The sequence below is a fragment of the Rhinoderma darwinii genome, chromosome 7 (genome assembly GCF_050947455.1).
Source record: "Rhinoderma darwinii isolate aRhiDar2 chromosome 7, aRhiDar2.hap1, whole genome shotgun sequence".
Taxonomy (NCBI): Eukaryota; Metazoa; Chordata; class Amphibia; order Anura; family Rhinodermatidae; genus Rhinoderma; species Rhinoderma darwinii.
The window spans coordinates 84,759,241-84,783,697 of NC_134693.1; the positions used below are offsets into that span (position 1 = coordinate 84,759,241).

General features: G+C 40.0%; 1 protein-coding gene across 1 annotated transcript in view; it reads left to right on the plus strand.

Moving 5' to 3' along the window:
• Positions 1–14,164, plus strand: part of GRIN2B (glutamate ionotropic receptor NMDA type subunit 2B) — a 1,262,499-nt gene extending 1,248,335 nt beyond the window's left edge. The window contains exons 13-14 of the mRNA XM_075833626.1: positions 1,075–1,313; positions 3,583–14,164. Coding sequence (XP_075689741.1) covers positions 1,075–1,313; positions 3,583–5,340 — 1,997 coding nt within the window. The 3' untranslated portion in view covers positions 5,341–14,164. The remainder of the gene's footprint in view (positions 1–1,074; positions 1,314–3,582) is intronic.
• Positions 14,165–24,457: the final 10,293 nt, after the last annotated feature.

A 24,457-nucleotide genomic window follows, 5' to 3' on the forward strand; every position in this document is an offset into this window, starting at 1 on the left:
TATCACACGGTAAACGGCGTAGATTTAAGACGCGAAAAAGAGTGGCGAAATTTCAGGTTTTTTTCTATTTCCCCCCAAATAAAAGTTAATAAAAGTTAATCAATAAATAATATGTCCCCCAAAATGGTGCTATTAAAAACTACAACTTGTCCCGCAAAAAACAAGACCTTATACAGCTATGTCGACGCAAAAATAAAAAGGTTATAGCTCTTGGAATGTGACGATGGAAAAACTTAAAAAATGGCTTGGTCATTAAGGTTTAAAATAGGCTGGTCATTAAGGGGTTAATGCTACATGACTTGCGACTATGCTTTTTCCTGGACATTGTTTTTAAAGGGTCAATCAGGATTAGAAAAATATTGTTGCTTTCTTCCAAACACAGCACCACACCTGTCCACAGATTGTATGTGGTATTGTATCTCAGCTACATTCAGAGCCGATTTTCAATACCAGACCTAAACTATGGACAGATTTGGCACTGTTTTTGGACAAATGCAGCAATGTTTTTCTAATCCTATACAACCATATAATTTCAGTATAGGCAAGGGCAAACATATCAAAAAAAGGCAGACCATGTGGCTGTTATAGGGCAATTGGAGAGACGGTGCCAAGTCCTGAATAGCGTTGAACAGGGGAACTTCATTGTAAACAAGCAAGGGGGTAATCTAAAGGGATTGAAGGTGAAAACAAACTCCAGCCCCTTCTGTGTTGTGTGGTAAACCCATAATGGGAGGCCCATTTTGATCTTTTCTACTAAGCAATCTTTCTTCTATGTACAGTACATCACAGTTAAAGTGGAGTGTATGATGTAGAACAGTTAATATTGTAATCATAGAATTAAATAGCATATAGTATGTCAGTGAAGCTTTGAAGGGGTTTTCCAATGACAGAAAGTACGTGTCTTCGAGTACGTGGGGTTGTGCTGTAGCTTCTTGCACAGCGAGTAACTGTGAGCGCCAGTGTGCAGGGAAATGTTTTGAATTGGCCCCTTCAGTCAGTTTTACAATAAGTAGCCCAATATCACAAGATGTAAGTCTAGTTTGCTTTATATATTTTTTTTTTGTTTTGTTTTAGGGGAAATGGAAGAACTGGAAGCCCTCTGGTTAACTGGCATTTGTCATAATGAGAAGAATGAAGTGATGAGTAGTCAGCTGGACATTGACAACATGGCCGGAGTCTTTTACATGTTGGGTGCTGCTATGGCTCTGAGTCTCATCACATTCATAATGGAGCACCTCTTCTTCTGGCAGTTTCGTCACTGTTTTATGGGAGTCTGCTCTGGAAAGCCGGGCCTGGTATTTTCTATCAGTAGGGTAAGTACAATAGACGTGAGATCTGTTGATATTATCAATTTTTATAGCACTAGGCCAAATGATTTTAACCAGTAGTATAGAAAATGAATTTTCCTAAAGATATTTGAGGATAAAATTTTAATTATCTACGATTTTAACTACTGAGAAATCAGTATGCCCTATGCTGTGTGATAAATAGCTCAAGTTAGGTCCTCGGTTGTCATGCTGTCATGGCCTGCACAGGCTTCAATTGCAGACTACTAGAGCACAGTAGACAATCTATAAAATGCTGGCATTTTGGTAAGTAAAACTGGTTATTTTCATCCTGCGTCATTGAAAAAAAGTTTACCTTTTAAATTTACATATTGTAAAGCTGTCTACCCATACCAACCTGCTTACAATAAAGCCATAACAACTATGCCAGATCAGTTTTTAAACAGATCACAGCGAATCCTTGACTTACAGTATAAAGGGGTCCGTAAGGTTTCCATCAGGGTTCTGGTATTTTTGACAGCAAGAATAGCACAGACTGTAGTGTAAGCAAATCCTTTTATTTTCACCTAATATCTATCATCTTATATTTGTCTTAGAGTCAGTTAGACAGAAATCAACTTCCAGGAAAAAAATATTAACATGTAACTTTATCAAATAAAGTAGATATAGAATTATAGTAATAAAGAAATTTTCAATGCAGGTATTGTTAAACACAAGAATAATAAAGACATAAAAAATCAAAACAAGCCTAACAGTGTGTCAGAAAAATGAAATGACTCCATCAAACTCATTAGTCGCCAGTTCATCATACAGTCATACTACACAAAGGAGCAGTATCATTAAAAGTACACTTAATGAAATTTTTTTTTTTTTAAAGTGGCTTTATTCTTTGGGCTACACAATGGAAATAAGAAATATAATATACAGATTTCCCTTTGTGCTATTTTATATCTTATAAAGTTAATGTTAATGTGTTCTCCCATTTGGTGCCTACGTGAAACACCATATTCTGCCCTAGAAGCATTACTTCTAGGGAAAAATACCTGAGTAATATAACTTTTTTTAAGAATTCCTTGTAAAATTAAGGGCTAACAGAGGTGCATTATAAGCCTTTAGCAGATGCCGTATTATTATGGAGACATACTGCACAGATCTGTAATATGGTTGTGTATATAAGTCCTAATAATAACAAATATAGAAAATACCATGACACCATTAAAGATTAAACTAGACATGGTACAGTTTAAAACAAAAAAGCAAGCTATACAACACACCGTTTACAAACGTCATAAGTGAATGAGAAATTAACAATCTTATTCACATTTATGAAACATCTGCAAGCCACAATTTGTCTTATATGAAATCTAGTCTAGTGTTTTTTTAGTTTCTAAAAATCAAAAAAATACTAAGTAAGCGCTAAGTAGGTGTTCACATTGAATAGTCACACAGTATGTTTATCCAGTATATACTATATACACTGGGCTGCACAAGCTCATGAGTATGTACTGAGTAATACAGTTCATAACAACATTCTGCTTATTAGCAGTGGAATTGAGATAGTTATAGTGCCACTTTACTGAAAACAGTGAGATCTACATAAAATCAATGTAAATACTAAATAATCATATAGGGAGAACAGTGAATTATTTGGAAACATTTGAGTTTCTTTTTGTTAATTAAAATGAGGGTTCAATGCAAATGTCAATGCAAAATGCCCACCAGCCGCTGCCTGCTAGACTAGAGCTATGGAGATTTGGAGTTCTATAGTATGAGACACAGAAGTCAGTTATAACCTCATTATTTATTTCACCAGCTAAAATTAGTTACCAGACTGTCACATGCACTTAGTTAGCATCAAGTCAAGTTGAGCTGGCAAAACTGTCCACATATTACGGAACTTGGCCAGCGCTATTGGCAAGGGCAGATATAGACAACTCTGCCAGTCTCCTTCCAAGTCCAACCCTCAACTATTGTTAGTGTAATGTTGTATTACATTGTGAAAAGTTAGGCAATATGTGATCAGCATTTGTTTTTTTTGGGGTTTATGGTTGTTTTTTTTGTTGTATTTTTTCATAATTAGTATTGCTGAGTGTCCAGTCTATGTGCTGCTTTTGTTATATTAATTATCATTATTTCTTGATATACTTTATATTTGACCCCAACAACAAGGACCATACAATTTTAAAATAAGTAAATAATATGATAATTTATGCTATGGTGTTTAACATAAATTGATGATCACTAAATAGACAATGTTGATGTTTTATCCTAAAGCCTATTTGTTTCTGCTTTTTAGGGCATATACAGCTGTATTCATGGAGTTCCTATTGAAGATAGACAGTCTACCATGAACTCTCCATCAGCAACAATGAATAACACTCACTCTAATATACTTCGTCTTCTCCGAACTGCTAAGAATATGGCCAATCTTTCTGGAGTGAATGGTTCTCCACAGAGTGCATTAGACTTCATACGGCGGGAATCTTCAGTATATGATATATCCGAACACCGGAGGAGTTTTACTCACTCTGACTGTAAATCCTTTCAGCCAGAGGAGAATCTTTTCAGTGACTACATCTCTGAAGTGGAAAGGACCTTTGGTAATCTTCAACTTAAAGATAGCAACGTTTACCAAGATCATTTCCATCACCATAGACCACACAGTATAGGAAGTAATAGTTCTATTGATGGGCTGTATGACTGTGATAATGCGCCTTTCACAACGCAGCCTAGATCACTGTCGAAGAAACCTTTAGATTTAGGCTTGCCATCCAAACACCCAACACCACAAATAGGCGATCTTTATGGAAAATTTTCAATTAAAAGTGATCGGTATGGAGCCCATGACGACTTAATTAGATCAGATGTTTCCGATATATCAACACATACAGTCACCTATGGCAATATTGAGGGTAATACCAAAAGGAGAAAACAATATAAAGATAGTTTGAAGAAGCGTCCAGCATCAGCTAAATCCCGTAGGGAATTTGATGAGATAGAATTAGCTTATCGTAGACGCCCAAGATCTCCTGATCACAAGCGTTACTTTAGAGACAAGGAGGGACTGCGAGATTTTTATCTGGATCAGTTCCGGACAAAGGAGAACAATCCACATTGGGAACATGTAGATCTAACGGATATCTATAAAGAACGAGGGGAGGATTTTAAACATGAAAGTTCTTGTTCTAACAGGCAACATCAGAAACATAGTGGTGAGTTTGGGCAGAATGAACGTAAACTTGGCACCGGAGGAAATGCATGGGAGAAAAATATTGGTAATATGGAGTGGGAGGACAGAACTGCAACCAACTTCTGTCGTAATTGCCCTTCAAAAATGCACAACTACACAGGACAAAATGCCAGTCGACCAGCATGTATCCGCTGTGAGGTTTGCAAGAAAGCAGGAAACCTCTACGACATCAGTGAGGATAATTCTCTACAAGATTTGGATGCCAGACCAATTCCACCTGCCAATTCCAAATATCCTCAAAGTCCATCGAATGGTAAAGCCCAGAAGCGTAACCGAAATAAACTTCATCGCCAGCATTCTTATGACACTTTTGTGGACCTTCAGAAGGAAGATGTGACCTTAGCTCCCCGCAGTGTCAGCTTGAAGGATAAGGAACGCTTCCTGGATGGTAGCCCATATGCCCACATGTTTGAAACGCCCAATGAATCTTTTGCCAGTAAGTCCCATGGCTCAAGCCACAATCCTGGGGGTTACATGCTCAGTCGCTCCCTTTACCCTGACCGAGTCACCCAAAACCCATTTATTCCCACATTTGGGGATGACCAATGTCTGCTTCATGGGAGCAAGCCCTACTATTTTAGGCAACCTGCTATTGGTGGCTTGAAGGGAAGGTCGGACTTCCAAGGTACTGGTGAATCACTCACTGCTCTACATGCAGGTCCCCCAGGACGTTTCCAAAAAGACAATTGTATAGGGAACCAACCCAATGCCTGCGTTGCAAACAATAAGAACCCCAGATCTTTCAACAACTCTACAAATGGCCATGTGTATGAGAAGTTATCCAGCATTGAATCTGATGTCTGAGGGGGAGGTGGGCTGGGACCTAAATTCTCCCCAAAATGTTACTCTCTTACAGTGAAACAGGACAGAGGTGTTCCTGAATGCTGTTGGAGTGGGATGAGATGCAGCCTTTCTATTCCCTCACATTTTTCTTCTCTTCCTGGGGCCATCTCTATTTCTATTCATGTGAAGTTCATATCCCAGCCTGAAGAAGCATAAAGATGACATCAGACAGGATGGGGCATCTTTGATTTCATTTACAAAGACTTGGGCTGAGCGCTGTAAGGGAGGGAGGAGGAATGAATGAATATATACAGACATTCTAGAGTTTTCTTCCAAAACCATGAAATGAAGAGCTGGGAGAAGACTAAGTTTCAGGATGGTCTTTTGCTAAGAATAAAGAAAATATGGCACAGGGAAAGTTTTAGAATGACAGAGGGCACTGCTTACATCATAGGAAGCTTCCACAAAACCTTCTGAGTAGTAGGGTGCACTGTAAGCATTCCTGTTACTGAGCTAATGATATCTGTTATATTCACTGAAAGGATAACTGGGAACTGCCCATTGTAAGTGAAATTGTATGTTTGTACTGAGGATGTCTGAAGACACTGATAGCCAGATGTCTATGATTATATAAATTGTAAAGGAAGACACCTCCACTTGTCCATCCACGTTAAAGTCAAATTTTATGATTTGGTAAACTAAGTATTAATTCTGATTCAGGTTTCTCCTATCAATTGTAGTCTCTTTAGTCAGCAACAAATTATTTAGGGTGTTAATTCACAGTGGAAAACAATATATTCCATGCTACCAAAACAATAATTTTAACGTAAAAGGATTTTTGCTGAATGCTCAGGAATACAACAACAATATTATATTCAAGGCTGTTGACATTACTACACATGCACATTTTAATCCATAAGCAAAAACTACTTTCTAAAAGTAAACTCTTACAGCAAATCCAGCAATGTAAACTTAGAATAGTTTTTATAACTTTTTATATTTAGTTGGCTGTGCAAAATTCTAAATATTATTGTCTGGCAGTTAATTATATCAATATTTTCAGCCATAATAAACGTAATTTAACTGACTGTTTTAGGATATTAGACATAGAAATAGACATGATACAACTATATGATACAAATCACATCTGGATCAAAGGGCTTCCTAGCATGGCACTGTCTTTTCAGAAACAGATTACACCAGTGTGGGCTAGAGTTATAGTTGTCCTTCATAGTGAAGGAATAATTTTTAGCAAAACTTGTTTCCATTAGTTTTCATCTATACAGCATTTTTCACAAAATATAATTTGTCTTTACAGTTTAGCTATCTTTAAAGGCAAAATCTTCTTACAAAACCCTATATTATAATTAAAACCTGATCACTGTTATATTCAATTAGATTCATAAGACAGTCTTGAATGTCAAGAAGGAATTAGTATGACTTTAAGATGATGCATCTCAGAGCTATCCATAAATGCAATGTGTCCAGTTGACTTTAAGGAATGGATTAGCTCCATCATTGATGGAACTAATGCAATGCCTGAAGTACAATGTTCACGTGAATATTTACATCATATTTAGTAAAGCAAATAACACTGTAGAAGCTCAATGGATGGACAATGGGAAGATTGTAATGGGAATGGTATGGATGGTGTGATGATTGTGGGCAGTATCCTAGCACAAGAGCTATGACCATAAGGGCATTAATCTTCATTTCTCTTAGATGATACTTGGTTATAGCTGGAGATAATGGGAAGCGTCAACCTAGCCTCCAATTAGTCCTTCCGTCACGTTGAATGTGAGGGGAGAGAAATCAGGGTGCCGCTTCAGTGATCAGAAAACCAGGATTGAATCACATTGTCCATAATAATTTATTTTCTCTTTTTTTTGTAAATATGTGGTTGAAACTTTTTTGAATAGACTTATAAATGAATTTATAGTGACACAGAGGGAGATGGCTGTGTGTCCTTCCCCTGAGACACCTATTTTTATAGGTTTCAAGGCTCTGTATCCCTGTGCCATTTCCCTGAGCTTCTGGATGATAGTTCTACTTTCCTTTTTTTTATCAATTTAATGTGCCAATTTATAGAGCTTAGTCCTGGAGGGATAACAAGCTCTTTTATGTGCCAATTGCTTGAGTTGTCCAATGTCAGGCTCAAAATCCATGTGCCAAAATACTGATGCCACCTTAGAAATGAGACTCACATCAACTTCTACCCTGACTTAATAGCCTACACATATATGAAGCCATTCAACCAGAATATGAAACTGGTATCATATCCATGTTGTTATATGGTGGAGTAGCTGACAGAACACAAATTAACCCCTTTTCTGCCATGTTGTTCTTCAGCTAACTCTTTTGAAGGTGTTGAAATTAAATATACATGTTGAGGTCTAATGAACACTTTGAGGCATTTGTATCAAGGTTCAGTATGGTGTGAAAAGTTGGTATTGCAGTGTGTTTTGTATATAAAGGACACTGTAGAACTGTGCCTGCACATAAAACCTGACACTGAATGATCTGTTGAAATTTGTATAGTATAATAGGTAAATTAAACTGTATATTAAATATACTTGGTAACAAATAGTATGGCAAAATAGAAAACAACAAAAGGATTTACTGTGTTGCATTTTAGTAAGATGCATTTTAGTTAGCAGTACCTTACATGTTGTAACCTTAAAATCAATTGAAAATAGTGCATAGCAATTGCACTGCGTTATGGCTGTCTTTTTTTTTGTATAAACTGAAGTTGGATCCAAAAGGTAAAAATGGAGATTGAAAAAATGCTGCACACAACTGTGTGGTTATCCGGCCTGTATTTTTGCTCAAAGCCAAGGTTTAATAGCATTTCCTGGAGTAATCGGCTTATCATGTACATTAGTACTTATGCATTATGATTTATTTTGCTTCTTTTTTTAATATTTTGCTTAATAAACAGCTAACGTTAGTTGCACAGCCAACTGTTTTACAGAATTGGCTCTATTGCACTGCATGACGCTGCCATTATTTCCTTGTTGATTTAAGTTACTGTTACTGACACTGACGATACAATGTTAGCTGGCTATTTTGTTAAAAGTAATATAAATATTGACATCATTTGAAGTGATTTGTTTAACTTTCTAGTAGTTTGATGCATATGTATAATTTAAGGACTTAAATACCTTGACCGTCAATACAGAATACTTATTTTTTATTATTTCTCTTTCTCAAGTTTAAATTTTCCCTTCAGGTCTACAAGATATTCCTATAGCCCCATGCACACGAACGTGCTTTTGCGGCCGCAATTCCCCCGAAAATCCACGGGAGAATTGCAGCCCCATTCATTCCTATGGGGCCATGCACACGACCATGGTTTTCACGGTCTGTGCATTGCCCCAGAGCCCGGACCGCAGAAAGAACGAGCAAGCCTTATTACTTTGAAAATAATGGCCGCGGCCATGTGCACAGTGACCGGCCGACCCAGAAATCATGACCGTGCACATGGTTACGATCGTGTACATGAGGCAGTCATTCTGGTTATAAGTATTTCCTTGCTTTCTGACATATCCTAATTTACGTCCGTTTCCTAATAACATTGCACACATTAAACACAAATTCACACCACTTTAAAAGTAAGCTATTTAAAAATATTGAAGGGTTCCCTTGTGAATAATCCAGGAACCCAGCAGTAATGTTATAAGGTACACTCCTTTGAAGCAGTATTCTTTTATTCCTCATTAGGCCATGTAAACAGGCATTTGGAATATTGCTGGGCTGTATAAAAATTCAATATACTTGTGATGCAGAGTTCAGGTATATTAGGTATGCATTAACATATGTATAAATACACAAATAATAGGAGATGCATACAGGACTTATTTCCCAGTATAAAATAATGCAGCCCATCATCCGACCAAATACTTCTTAGGGTATGTGCACACGCTAGCTACCTTTTATGTCTGAAAAGACAGACTTTTTTCAGGAGAAAACAGCTGCGTCGTTTCAGACGTAAAAGCTCCTCCTCGTATTATGCGAGGCGTCTTTGACGCTCGTAAATCTTGAGCTGCTTTTCATTGACTTCAATGAAAAACGGCTCAAATTACGTTGCAAAGAAGTGTCCTGCACTTCTTTGCCGAGGCAGTCATTTTACGCGTCGTCGTTTGACATCTGTCAAACGACGACGCGTAAATGACATGTCGTCTGCACAGTACATCGGCAAACCCATTCAAATGAATGGGCAGATGTTTGCCGAAGTATTGTAGCCGTATTTTCAGACGTAAAACAAGGCATAATACGCCTCGTTTACGTCTGAAAATAGGTCGTGTGAACCCAGCCTTAGGGTATGTTCACATGGCTTATTTTCGGCCATTTTTCAGGCCGTAAACGTCCCGAAAAACGGCTCAAAAGTCTGAAGTAGACCGCTTACAAACATCTGCCCATTGATTTCAATGGGAAATACGGCGTTCTGTTCCGATGAGGCTTTTTTGATGCCTCGTTTTCCAAAAACGGCGCATAAAAAGACGCCCGCGAAAAAGAAGTGCATGTCACTTCTTGGGACATATTTGGAGCCATTTTTCATTGAAAAACAGTTCCAAAAACGGCCATAAAAAACACAGCGGAAAAACGAAAGTTGCTCAAAAAACTTCTGAAAATCAGGAGCTGTTTTCCCTTGACAGCTCCGTATTTTCAGACGTTTTTGAGTTTGCGTGTGAACATACCCTTACGGTCTAGATACTTCATCCTTGCTTTATGAGAACTTACTGCAAAGGGCAATAGTTTCAGTGTGTAATCTGGCTGCAATTACACATTCATTGCATGTATCTATATGTAATCATATATTCAGGAGATAATTGCTATGCTGTAATTGCAGCGTAAGTCTGAGCGCTTACGATAATGTCATGTGTATTGGCTTATAATACATTTTGAGAGCTGGGTCATTAATTATGTTACTTTGTTTAACATAAAAGAAACATTAAAAAGAGGAGAGAGACAAACAAAACATTTGTGCACATTGTTATATTGCTGAAAATAGTATTTCTGATTAAATATATTTACTGGACCATAATCTATGTCTATAGCTATATACACCTGCATTCACTATTAGGCTGGGTTCACACACCCTATTTACGGATGTAATTCGGGCGTTTTAGCCTCGAATTACGTCCGAAAATACGGTTCCAAATCGTCGGCAAACATCTGCCCATTCATTTGAATGGGCTTTACGATATTTTTTATACGTGCCGCTGTCAAATGACGGCGCGTAAAAAAGACGCCCACGTCAAAGAAGTGCCTGTCACTTCTTCAGACGTAAATTTAGCCGTTTTCCATTGACTCCATGGAAAAACAGCTCCAATTACGTCCGTAATGGACGCAGCGAAAAGCGCCTGCAACATGCCATTACGTCTGAAATTCCGGAGCTATTTTCTCCTGAAAACAGCTCCGTAATTTCCGCCGTAATGGAGGCTGCCATGTGAACATACCCTTAGGGTATGTGCACACGCAGAGTCAAAAACGTCTCAAAATACAGAGCTGTTTTCAAGGGAAAACAGCTCCCGATTTTCAGACGTTTTTTGAGCAACTCGCGTTTTTCGCTGCGTTTTCGCGGCGTTTTAACGGCCGTTTTTGGAGCTGATTTCATTGGAGTCTATGTGAAGACGGCTCCAAAAATGTCCCAAGAAGTGTCCTGCACCTCTTTTGACGAGCCTGTAATATTACGAGTCGTCTTTTGACAGAGACGCGTAAAATGACAGGTCGTCGGCACAGTACATCGTAAAGCCCATTGAAAGTAATGGGCAGATGTTTGCCGACGTATTGGAGACGTTTTTCAGACGGAATTCGAGGCGTAAAACGCCTCCATTACGTCTGAAAATAGGTCGTGTGAACCCAGCCTTAGTCGGTCCCTTAGTTGATGCTGGCATGCATAAAAAAAATTATTATTAGTCTACTTACTCCCAAAAATAAAAAGGAAGGACAGCAGCAGATATGTTAACTACTCTAGACCAGAATTATTCTTCATTTGATATATGTTTTTATATATTCTGTACATATTTTAGAACTATTAAAAGGTGTTGTCTCAGGACAGACAATGAAGGCATATTCCTAAGATTCACTGTCCACAGTGGTCAGACCCCTGCCGATTGCTAAAAGAAAATGGGAGCGGAGCTGACAAAGCACTATGCCACTTTCTCTCCTGTCGGCTCTTCTCGATTTCTGCACAAGCCGTATGGTCAGCTATTGACTGTAACGGGATTCATTAGAATTGTGGCCCCATTTTAATCAAGGAGTGGACTGGAGAATTCATTGCGTACACTCAAACTATAAGATATTGGTATTAGCTGCACTTAATTAAAATGATGCTTGACCTGAAACGGTCACATTTACTCTGCAAATATATTTATTTTGTAGGCAATCACTGCTTACCTCACACAAATGAGGAATTAGTGTGGGTGTTAGGTAGTAAATGCACATGCATATAAGCGTGATAGTTTTTAATTTCTTTTGACATGTTATTTATCATCTACTTCTAGGATAATCACTATAATGTTTTCCATTTCACAGTAGTCAGATGAGATACTAGAGGACTCCCAGGGGTGAACAAATCATGAACTGACAGTGCTAGTGTACCCAGTAATGTCCATAAATCATAAAATGTATATGCAGACCAAAAGTAAGATACTCATAGTAACGTACTAGCAGTAGTAAATTTCCACCATCATGTTCTCTAATTAAGGCATGTTACATTCCATTAGGCCTTGATCACACAATGCAGTATTGATGCAGCTTCTGATGTGTTTTTTCCAGCCAAACCTAGGAGTGGAATTAAAAGAGAGGAAGAGTATAGAGGAAAGACTTATACCTCTTTACTTTTTTGGATTAACTCTTGTTTGACTCATAAATATGTACTATGGATCATCTGTACAATACCGATCCGTAATACTGCCATGTGCATGGGCCATTGTTTATTATTTTATTTCTCTTATCCTTTCAGAGAATTTGGACCAGTGCAAATATAGAGTTTTTTGTGGACAGGACATATAATCTTGCCTAAGGCCATATTCACACAAACATTGAATACGTCCGTGAGACGGCCTGTTAAAACAACGGCCGTCACACGGAGCTATGCAATTCAATGGGGCCATTCAGACATGCAGTGTTTTTCACGCAACGTGTTTCTGCTGAGTTTAACTTACTGCATGTCCTATTCTTGTGCGTTGTTTGCGCATCATGCGCCCATTGAAGTCAATGGGTGTGTGAAAATAACGGACAGCCCACGGGCACACATCCGTGTGCTGTCCATGTTTCACGCGCAAGTTCATGGGAAATGAAAAAAAATATTGAAATGTGTGCATAAACAAACATCAACAACTGATGCCACACGTAACACACACGGATGCCACACGAAACTGCAATGCATGACAAACGTGTCCGTTTTGCGGACACAAAACGGACACGTTCGTGTGAATAACGCCTAACTGTTAACTGATGCATTTTGTCAAATAACCATTTATTGGTGTAATTTTGCCCTCCAATTCATCTTCTAACTTATTGGCATTGTCTAAGGCCTCATTCATACTTGCGTATTTAGTCAGAATTCTATATTTGTTTTTTTTTAAGTCAAAACCAGAAGTGGATCAAAAACACACTTTTTTGCGTACACTCCTGAATTTAGCTTAAAAAGCTAATGGGAAATACTGATAATCTATGCAAGTGTGAATGGGGCCTAAATTGTTATCTGGTTAATTTAGGCCTGAAAAAAAAAAAGCCATTGTAAGGTACTGCTGACTAATTTGATGTGCAACTATATCAAGAAATGTATTCATTGATTGTGGTTTACAAGTTCCAATAATTTATAATAGGGTACAAAATAATGTCATTGAGATTCACTTCACGTGAAGTTCAATCTATCCTTCATACATATGCCATTAAGAGAATGGGAAAATTTAAAATCCAGTTAATGCATATATTTTGTGTCACATTTGTGTCCCAAATTCCCTAGAAATTTGTAGTCCAGATTAAGGTTGGAGAGCATGAGGTATTTCAGGGATACAGATGATGATACAGTCAGCCTATTATGTAATTTCAAGCGTGTATTTTTTCTATATTTTGTAGTTTTCCACTTTTTGGCTGTAGAAATGTTTGCTGTTGATGTATAGGATACACTTAATTTCTTGAGTAGTTTTTTCTTGTGTGGTTGGTTCTATCTGCTCATTTATTTATTTTACTTCTGCTTTTCTTCTTTTCACAATCTCAGCTGTTTTTCTGGCTGAAAATCATTCTCTCTAGATGCTGCTACCATATACCTGATAGAAAACATGCTAAGCTTTCTGGACTTGCCACAAGAAGCAGCTGTGTTTGCAAAGAATTTATTTGTGGAAATACTTGACCAACCTGTGGGTAGATCAATATTCAGTGCCAAACAAATGATCTGATTCATATTTAAACCAACAGGTACACAGGTTCAAATACATATGAAAAGTAATTATTGAAGAATTCTATTTTAATACGGGCCAGTGCAATTGCAGGTATTTGGAAATCACAGACAGTTCTAAAGCACTTGTAGTGTGCGCTCTTATTAAAGGGTTTTAGGCTAAAAAGTTTTGCAACTTTCTCATATACATGGTCTTTTAATCCCTGACCATTTTCAAGATCAGCAGCACAAATATCTATTTTGCCGAGATAGTAAAACTGAGGTCATAAATGTGATGTTAACAGGGTCCTAGACAGGGCCAGCCTTAGGGTGGATGGCGCCATATGCGCGACCCTTAATTACTGCCCTCCACACAAAAAAAATGAACCACATATATAGACACGCACATAGTGGGACATAAATACTTCACATACATAAAAGGCAGATATTTAGACAAGCAGGCAATACATATATATATATATATATATATATATATATATATATATATATATATACGCATATATATATATATATATATATATATATATATATATATATACATATACATACGCACACACACACGCACACACACACACACACACACATATTTTGGAATATATACAGACATATATATAGGTGTGTATACACAAAGCCGCATATATACAAACACAAAGACACAGTTACATGCAGACCCATATATACCCACATGGCCAGATATATACACAGTACAGATAATGCCGTAAATGTTACCTGCAGTGCTATGTAACACCACAAATAACACAGTAATAACTCTCTTAGTACAGATACTCTAGTGCAGGGGTCTCAAACTCGGCCGGGTAAGTGGGCCGCATATAGAAAAAATGGGAAGTTGACGGGCCGCATTACTTTCAAATTTGATACAATACAAAATTATTGTTAATCAATTAGTTATTTGAACTACTATAACACTATATTACTAGAATAATAATACTACATTACTATAATAATAGCGCTAGGTTTAAAATTTGAGATATTTCTCCACGTGCTTATTTCAACAATCTAGCTTTCCAGTTTAAGTGTCGCTAAATGCAGTCCGGCGGCTCAGTTAGCACACATGTCAAGATTGGGCAGCCCCTTTTTAGATAGTGCCGTAGTGCCCTCTGTGGATGCTGCCGCAGTGCCCTCTGTGGATGCTGCCGCAGTGCCCTCTGTGGATAATGCAACACACCCCTAGATAAGGCCACAGTGCCCTCTGTAGATAAGGCCACAGTGCCCTCTGTAGATAAGGCCACAGTTCCCTCTGTAGATAAGGCCACAGTGCCCTCTGTAGATAATGCAACACACCCCTAGATAATGCCAGTGTCCTCTTCAGATACTGTCAAACACCCACTTGTAGATAACGCCACAGTGCCCTCTGTAGAGGTGCCACAGTGCCCTCTGTAGAGGCTGCCACAGTGCCCTCTGTAGAGGCTGCCACAGTGCCCTCTGTAGAGGCTGCCAAAGTGCCCTCTGTAGAGGCTGCCAAAGTGCCCTCTGTAGAGGATGCCCCAGTGCCCTCTGTAGAGGCTGCCCCAGTGCCCTCTGTACAGGCTGCCCCAGTGATGTCAGGGGCTTGCCCAGAGCTGGAGTCCCAGGCAGAGCGCTAGTAGGCTCTTCCTGGGACTCCAGCTGTGCTCCTAACATCACTGGGACTCCTGCTCTGCGGAAGCCCCTGACATCATTGTCGATGTATGGACAGCAATGTCAGGGAATTCCACAGAGTCCAGGAGCAGAGCCGACAACAGCGCTCTGCTCCGCTCTGGGCAAGACCCTGACACACTGTCCATATATGGGCAGCGATGTCAGGGAATTCCAGAGAGTCCCGGAGCAGAGCCGACACCAGCGCTCTGCTCGGGACACCGGCTCTGGGGAAGCCCCAGACATCGCTGTTCATATGTGGACAGCGATGTCAGGGAATTCCAGAGTCTCGGAGCAGAGCCGTTACTAGCGGCTCTGTGTCCCGCGGGCCGCAGATGACAGCCCCAGGGGCCGCATGCGGCCCGCGGGCCGCGTGCTTGAGACCCCTGCTCTAGTGGATGTTAGCTGCAGTCCCGTGTAACACCACAGATAACACAGTGATAACTCTCTGAGTACAGATAATGAAGTGTATTTTATCTGCAGACCTATGTAACACCACAGATAACACACTGTGATAACTATACCCACACAGGCATATATAAACACCCAGAGGCATATATATGTACACACACACACAGAAACATACACACTTACTCAGAGATATATATATACATGCATACACATATACAGTGAAGGAAATAAGTATTTGATCCCTTGCTGGTTTTGTAAGTTTGCCCACTGTCAAAGTCATGAACAGTCTAGAATTTTTAAGGCTAGGTTAATTTTACCAGTGAGAGATAGATTATATATAAGAAAAAAAACCTGAAAATCACATAGTCAAAATTATATATATTTATTTGCATTGTGCACAGAGAAATAAGTATTTGATCCCCTACCAACCATTAAGAGTTCAGCCTCCTCCAGACCAGTTACACGCTCCAAATCAACTTGGTGCCTGCATTAAAGACAGCTGTCTTAAATGGTCACCTGTATAAAATGACTCCTGTCTACAGACTCAATTAATCAGTCTGACTCTAACCTCTACAACATGGGCAAGACCAAAGAGCTTTCTAAGGATGTCAGGGACAAGATCATAGACCTGCACAAGGCTGGAATGGGCTACAAAACCATAAGTAAGACGCTGGGTGAGAAGGAGACAACTGTTGGTGCAATAGTAAGAAAATGGAAGACATACAAAATGACTGTCAATCGACATCGATCTGGGGCTCCATGCAAAATCTCACCTTGTGGGGTATCCTTGATCCTGAGGAAGGTGAGAGCTCAGCCGAAAACTACACGGGGGGAACTTGTTAATGATCTCAAGGCAGCTGGGACCACAGTCACCAAGAAAACCATTGGTAAGACATTACGCGATAATGGATTAAAATCCTGCAGTGCCCGCAGGGTCCCACTGCTCAAGAAGGCACATGTACAGGCCCATCTGAAGTTTGCAAATGAACATCTGGATGATTCTGAGAGTGATTGGTAAAAGGTGCTGTGGTCAGATGAGACTAAAATTGAGCTCTTTGGCATTAACTCAACTCGCTGTGTTTGGAGGAAGAGAAATGCTGTCTATGACCCAAAGAACACCGTCCCCACTGTCAAGCATGGAGGTGGAAACATTATGTTTTGGGGGTGTTTCTTTGTTTAGGGCACAGGACTACTTCACCGCATCAATGGGAGAATGCATGGAGCCATGTACCGTCAAATCCTGAGTGACAACCTCCTTCCCTCCACCAGGACATTAAAAATGGCTCGTGGCTGGGTCTTCCAGCACGACAATGACCCGAAACATACAGCTAAGGCAACAAAGGAGTGGCTCAAAAAGAAGCACATTAAGGTCATGGAGTGGCCTTGCCAGTCTCCAGACCTTAATCCCATCGAAAACGTATGGAGGGAGCTGAAGATCCGAGTTGCCAAGCGACAGCCTCAAAATCTTAATGATTTACAGATGATCTGCAAAGAGGAGTGGGCCAAAATTCCATCTAACATGTGTGCAAACCTCATCATCAACTACAAAAAACGTCTGACTGCTGTGCTTGCCAACAAGGGTTTTGCCACCAAGTATTAAGTTTTGTTTGCCAAAGGGATCAAATACTTATTTCTCTGTGCACAATGCAAATAAATATATATAATTTTGACAATGTGATTTTCTGTTTGTTTTTATTTATATAATCTATCTCTCACTGGTAAAATTAACCTAGCCTAAAAATTCTAGACTGTTCATGTCTTTGACAGTGGGCAAACTTACAAAATCAGCAAGGGATCAAATACTTATTTCCTTCACTGTATAGACACACAGGCACACATATACACTGTGACAACTTGGGGACCACTTAGCTCATGGGATCGCCATCTCCCGGGTGAGATGGTTGGCACACATAGAAAGTTCACTCCAAAAAGTTTTAAACCAGCCGCAGCTAGCTTTATTGTCTTCACAACAGCAGTCAGTGGTACAACAATAAACATACAAAATAAACCCTAGGTCGTTCAGCCTCTAACTAACACATTCAGTGTCCCTCACTACGTGACACTGAGCCTTGTGCCCAGCACCTCAAAACCTTCAGTTTTACCTCACATGGTGGTGACTCTCACAGGCTAGCATGCCTGTCTTCCCCAGACTGAGAGCCCTGTGTGAACAGCACACACCTGATATAAAGAGCCGTCTCAGGTGGAGCCTAACTAGGCTCAACAGACAGCCCAAGCACCAGCAGAGAAAACACTCTCTGCTGTACATGCTCCCTGGTTGCTTAAAACCGGAGTTTCTGCACCGTCCAGTAGCTGCACTGCTACATATCCCCCCCCCCCCCTTTGATAAAGGCCGTAGGACTGATCACATTTCAACCTCCCTCCAGGGTCAAAGCTCCTACGTTGGGACATAATCACAGTTAGGGTCACCCCTACAGTAACAGACATTTGATAATCACCCCTGGGTGTATTAGACAGGTGCTCCTGCAACTCTTGTATGTTGGCATGCCTAGCATCCTCATCCCTTGTAGGCACTACTAGCTTTTGCTGATCACAGCCGTATTTACATGTGTTGTGCCCTACATTCATGGACCTTTCCGCATCCATGAAGTGGCTTTGTGTGTCACCCCTTGGTTTAGACACTGGCTCATTGTGTTCAGTAACACTCATCTCGTGAGTTTTGGTATACACCGTACCATCTACCAAACCACTTTCAGACGCTATACTCCCCTCCATCTTGGTGTTTTTCATCTCAGCATTTATACTCTCAGACTGTCCGTCCAGAGACAATTTTTCACCATCACTAGGTATGGCAGGGCTGTACTCCAGTTTACCACCATCAACAATCCCAACCTCTAGGGAAATCTCAGATACACCTGGCACATCTGTTTCCAAGGACACATCCTCTGGATTACCATCAGTAACAGTACGCACATCACATGTGACACACTCGACTTTCTCAACTACAGCCTCAAGGGGCACACTTGAACTCATCCCCTCTTCTGTCTCGGCTGCTGTTTCTTTAACAGCCTGTTCACACAATGCATTAACCTGCTCAGGCTGGGTGACACACTCACGGGTTAAAGACACGTTAGGCACAATTTTTGACATTTCACTAGTGTCATCACATAAACGCTGTGCATCAAATACATGTGCGTAATTTTTAGCAGGCATTTCCTGAATCACATTATCGCTTAACATCATTACAACTGGTGCATTTTCCATTTTTGGCAGTGGAGCATCACACCCTGCAGAGGACTTTTCCCTGTAATGCTTATAGGAGATATTGCCTTTCTCCCACAACTGCCAAAAATGAGGGAAGTCCCTTCCCAGCACAAACTCCTCATTAAGTTCCTGACATTTTCTAAATCTGTGCTGCACAGTCCCAAAATCAGTTTTAAAGTCAATCAGAACGGTCTCACCCATGTCAGGATCCTTCTTCACGAACAGCAAAATGTCCGGATGCACCATCGAGACCTCTTGGCAAAGATCCAGACTGACCCGTAGCGGAATCCCACCAACCAACACTTCACATGACCAGAGAACAATCAGGTGCACATCCATCCGCTTGATGGCATCTCCAACAGCGCTCCTTCTGCTGAACAGCCAAAATGCTGTCGGGGTTGGTTGCTCCTAGCAACGGTCCTCACAGCTTGTATCACAGGTACGCACGCTCCGTGCTCTTCTCTGCAAACTGTCTGTAACACCTCCGGAGTACCCGGCATAAATGCAGTTGACGTTGAAAATAATCCACTTGGCTTGGAAGGCTGTGCATCCCCGGACAGCACCCGTGCCCTTAGAGCCTCTCTATCTGCTTCCAACTGTGCCAGGACCCTTTGGTTATCCTCCCTCTGTTTTGCATTTGTTTCCTGCAGCTCTGAATTCAACTGCACCATTTGTTTGAGCAGTTCCTCCCTAAGACCCATTGCAATGGAAAAACAGTCTCTTTAATTGGGCTTCTGGCCCTTTAAATTTCACTGCATACTTCTTGTGCCATTTTATTGCCCAAAGCAATTCTCCACCATATGTGACAACTTGGGGACCACTTAGCTCACGGGATCGCCATCTCCCGGGTGAGATGGTTGGCACACATAGAAAGTTTACTCCAAAAAGGTTTAAACTAGCCGCAGCTAGCTTTATTGTCTTCACAACAGCAGTCAGTGGTACAACAATAAACATACAAAATAAACCCTAGGCCGTCCAGACTCTAACTAACACATTCAGTGTCCCTCACTACTTGACACTGAGCCTTGTGCCCAGCACCTCAAAACCTTCAGTTTTACCTCACACGGTGGTGACTCTCACAGGCTTGCATGCCTGTCTTCCCCAGACTGAGTGCCCTGTGTGAACAGCACACACCTGATATAAAGAGCCGTCTCAGGTGGAGCCTAACTAGGCTCATCAGACAGCCCAAGCACCAGCAGAGAAAACCCTCTCTGCTGTACATGCTCCCTGGTTGCTTAAAACCTGAGTTTCTGCACCGTCCAGTAGCTGCACTGCTACAACACATACAAACATAGAGACTTATATACACAGACACATATACACGGAGAGACATATACACACATAGCCACACATAGGTCCTTACCTCCCTTGATGACAGGCTTCTTGCAGGGGTGGGCTGTGGTAGAGCTTCCTCCTCTTCTCTTGCTGCCTCTGCTCTTGTTTCCGCCATGTGTGTAACCAAAGCAGAGAACATAGAGCGCAAATGGCCTTCCCAGTGATGCCCCCTAAATGCTGGGAGGGTGCAGCACCCTGTTCACTTGCACAGGTCTCACACCCCAAAGGCCAGCCCAGGTCCTAGATTATTCAGTTACTAATGTACTGTACTGGAGGGATCATGTTTCAGATGTGGCAGCAGATAGTTTAGAGTATAGCAACAAGATAGCAGAACTGTGTCTCAGTGGCAGTGAGCAATTACAGCTCTACTTTACACCTTGTAATTGAGGGGCATGCAGGCAGCTGTAAAAAGAGTCAATATCTGTGGGAGGGGAGAGGAATCATGGGATCTGAAGTCCTATACATAGTAATCCCGCCCTAGCAAAATAAAAGCAACAGACCTGCACAGAGCTGGGCAACATAATAAAAAAGAAAGGCGGCATCACCCGGTGAGCATTCAGACACATATAAGTTCAGATGCATTATCCCACAGAGGTTTTCCTAAGCTGAATACATTTATAGTAAACTCTCAGTATTAGGTGTTTTGTATGTAAAAAAAATAATGTTTTTGTTCAAGGACAGCAGAGATCTTGAAATGGACACGATTTCAAATACAAGTATATTAAATAGTTGTATAACTTTCATTGTGTGATGATTAAATTGATATTGTGCCTATACTTTAAAAAAAACTTTTGACATGCCATATTGACATGTCAGAAGTTTTGATCGATGGGGGTCCAACCACTAAGACCCCCACTAATTGCTAGAACAAAGCAGTGGAATCGCTTACATGAGTGCTGTGCCACTACGTTTGTGCTTTCTTCAGCATTCTACGGACTCAATAGAAAGTCTGTGAGTCCGTACATTGCTCGCTTGGCTTTCTGAGGTAAGCCGAGTAGAGCCAAACAGAAACTAAGTGGCACAGCGCTCGCCTTAGCACTTCTGCCGCTTCGTTGTAGCAATCGGTGGGGATTTTAGTGCTCGGACCCTCACCGATAAAACCTTCTGACATGTCACTATAACATATCAAAAGTTTTTTTGAAAGTATAGGTACACTTTAAAGGCTTTATTGTCTCAATGCATCTAAAGAAAATTAAGCAATAGATTTTGATTAAAATGTTTTTGCTGTTTTGTTTCTTCAGTTCCTATGTAGACTATGCGTCACCTTGGTAACAGACAATAAACAAGCTGCGTGTAGTCTCATCCTGCAGTCATATTCTCTTCTATCTGTGCTCTACTTCTTGCTAACCTAGCAAATGCATATTAGCATAATGTAGGGACAAATGGAAGGAAGAATGACTGCAGAATCACACTAAACAGAGTTTGTTTGTTGTCTTTTTCCATAAAAACATAGAGATTTGAATAAGAGCTGTAGAAAACAATAGGATTTTTTAATAAAGACATTTTGCAACGTTGCTTCGGTTTTCATTCATACATTATGGACCATTTAAAATAATTTGGTTGCGAAAGTGTACATAGCCTTTTGTTTTCACAGAAACGTGTCAAAAGTTTACATCAGTGGGAGCCCTTGAGCTGGGACCTCCTGCAATCTCTACAATTGAGGGGTACCAGTACGATCAATTCAGCTATTAGCTTAGAGCTTGTAGCTCATGTTGACGCAATGCCCTAGGCTCTGATAGGTATAAGAGCGACAATGCTCATTTATTATAGTGATTGTTGGGGATCCCAAGTTCAGGGGACTTCTACATATGAGAACTTCAGATATGTCTCTATGGCATGACAGAAGTTAAAAGAACAAAAAACTTTATCTACCTAAGTGTCTGCCAACATATACTATTGAAAAAGGACCTCCATCTAATACATTGACCTTCAAGAACAGCAAGGCCTCATGCACACGACCGTAGCCATGTGCACGGTGGTGATTTTCTGGTCAACCGGGGGCGGAGTTTCACCCGCAAGCCATCCGCAATTCACGGGACGTCCACATGGCCGCGGCCATTATTTGCTATGAGCCTGGACTGCAGAACACGGCCGAAATAAGACATGCCCCTTCTTTTTGCGGTCCGGGCTCCTGGGCCCTGCCCGGACCGTGGAAACCACGGTCGTGTGCATGTCCCCATAGGAATGAATGGGGCCGCAATTCTCCCATGGATTTTCGTGGGAATTGCGCCCGCAAAAGCACCTTCGTGTGCATGGGGCCTTAATTTTTAGGGAACAACATACATTGTATCAGTGCCCAGTAATGTTATCACAGTATTAATTTGAATATAATAGATTTTGGCCAATAATAAACAATGAAGTGTTAATACAATAACCAATTTTAGATGATATAAAACAACACTGTTTGGATTAATTTGGAATTTCCTAATTGAACTTGATATCTGAGATACGGTTAGATGTGTTTGACAGAGACAACATTTAAAATGTAGGTATTTTCGTGTTCTTAGCTAAAATTGTTCAAATAACAGCACAAACAATGCTGGTGGAAGGTGTTTTGTTTACTTACAACCACATAGAGATCAATGTATATATCGCCTCCATATAGACTGCTGTATGAACGTACCTAAGTAAATTATCACTACCATTATTAGTGCCCAACTTAAGCTCTGTGGTATCTGATTTTGTCATACTGGGTATTACAAAGTCCAAGCAAATTTAGTGCTCTGTTATATGAGTGATGTTAATAACAATAAACCCTTTAAGGGTTTTATCAGAGAAAATGGGGAATTCATTGCAAACATTGGATATATACTGAGCAGAATGACAGTGACATAACATTTCCATGCAGGTATTTGGAAATCAGAAAACTTTGTTCATTCACACAGTGATTTACATTACAGTCCATAAGACGAATGAAAGCAGCTACTTTTGGTGTACAGAAAGCCAGAACTGTGATATTTTTTCCCTATTGAGTTACATTTTTTACGTTTTTTTTTCAAATGTGTTCATGAACAAGAAAAAAAAAATGTTTACTATAATTCCTCCTCTGCTGTTTACAAATAAAAGTTTTAAAGGGACAAAAAACGTAAAATGAAAAATAACGTGTGTATATATATATATGTACATATATATATTAATTGGAAGTAATTCACAGGCGTTTTACATTATGAAACAGGGTGTTTTTTTAAGTCAAATGTTTAAAGAAAAAATAAGAGGTCAAAATTATCTCTGACTTTCATGTTGTTTATATGTGTGTAAAATCGAACAAACTAATTTTGAAGGCAATTTTTCACGCCTCTTAACTGCTATAATAAAAATAAATAAAATAAAGGACTCAATGGAATTTTACCAGAGACTTTGCGACTTCTGAGTTATACACTTATATAAGGAAGAATTGTTTTGTGTTACTTCAATGAAAATATCTTCATTTTCTGCATTTTAAAAAATGTATGTAAAAAAAGAGAACACATTTAAGGTCACAAATTTTACAAATCACTCAGCCATAAGATATATACCGGAACATTCCTGATATGCTCATTACTGTTTTATGAGAAGTTCTACTTATAATTCAACAATGGGAATTGGAAAAAAAAAACAAAAAAACTAAATATACTGTTATTATGTTGGGGAAGAGTTACATTTTTAGTTTGGTGTTATTTGTTTATTTTTGTTTTTTTTACAAAAATCCCAGCGGTAAGACCTTTTTGCTCAGAAGTATATCAATATTAAGATACAAAAAAAAAGTTCAGATTCCATGTGCTCCGTTGCACACAGTGTCACTATGGTTTTGTTTTATGGACCTTTAGGCACTCCACGTATGACTAAATGGTATCTGAGTGAGGCATCATATCCTCCGCTTAAAGCATGCGCTAGAAACAGGGGTCTGCACAGAGGGTAGCAAAAACTATAATCAAGCTTCTTCTGGTGCTGGGTGCCATCGCTACACCGCTAAACACCTGGGACAGAAGCATTTGATGCTTGTGTGCACCCCACCTAATTTCCATGATCTCTGGGTTAATTCCTCTCATGTTTGCTCTCTTACATTTTAGGGCCTGTGGAGAGAGGGTCCCTGCATACATTCTCACCGACCATTACAATAGGTGACGCTGCCAAACTGGCGCCCCATAG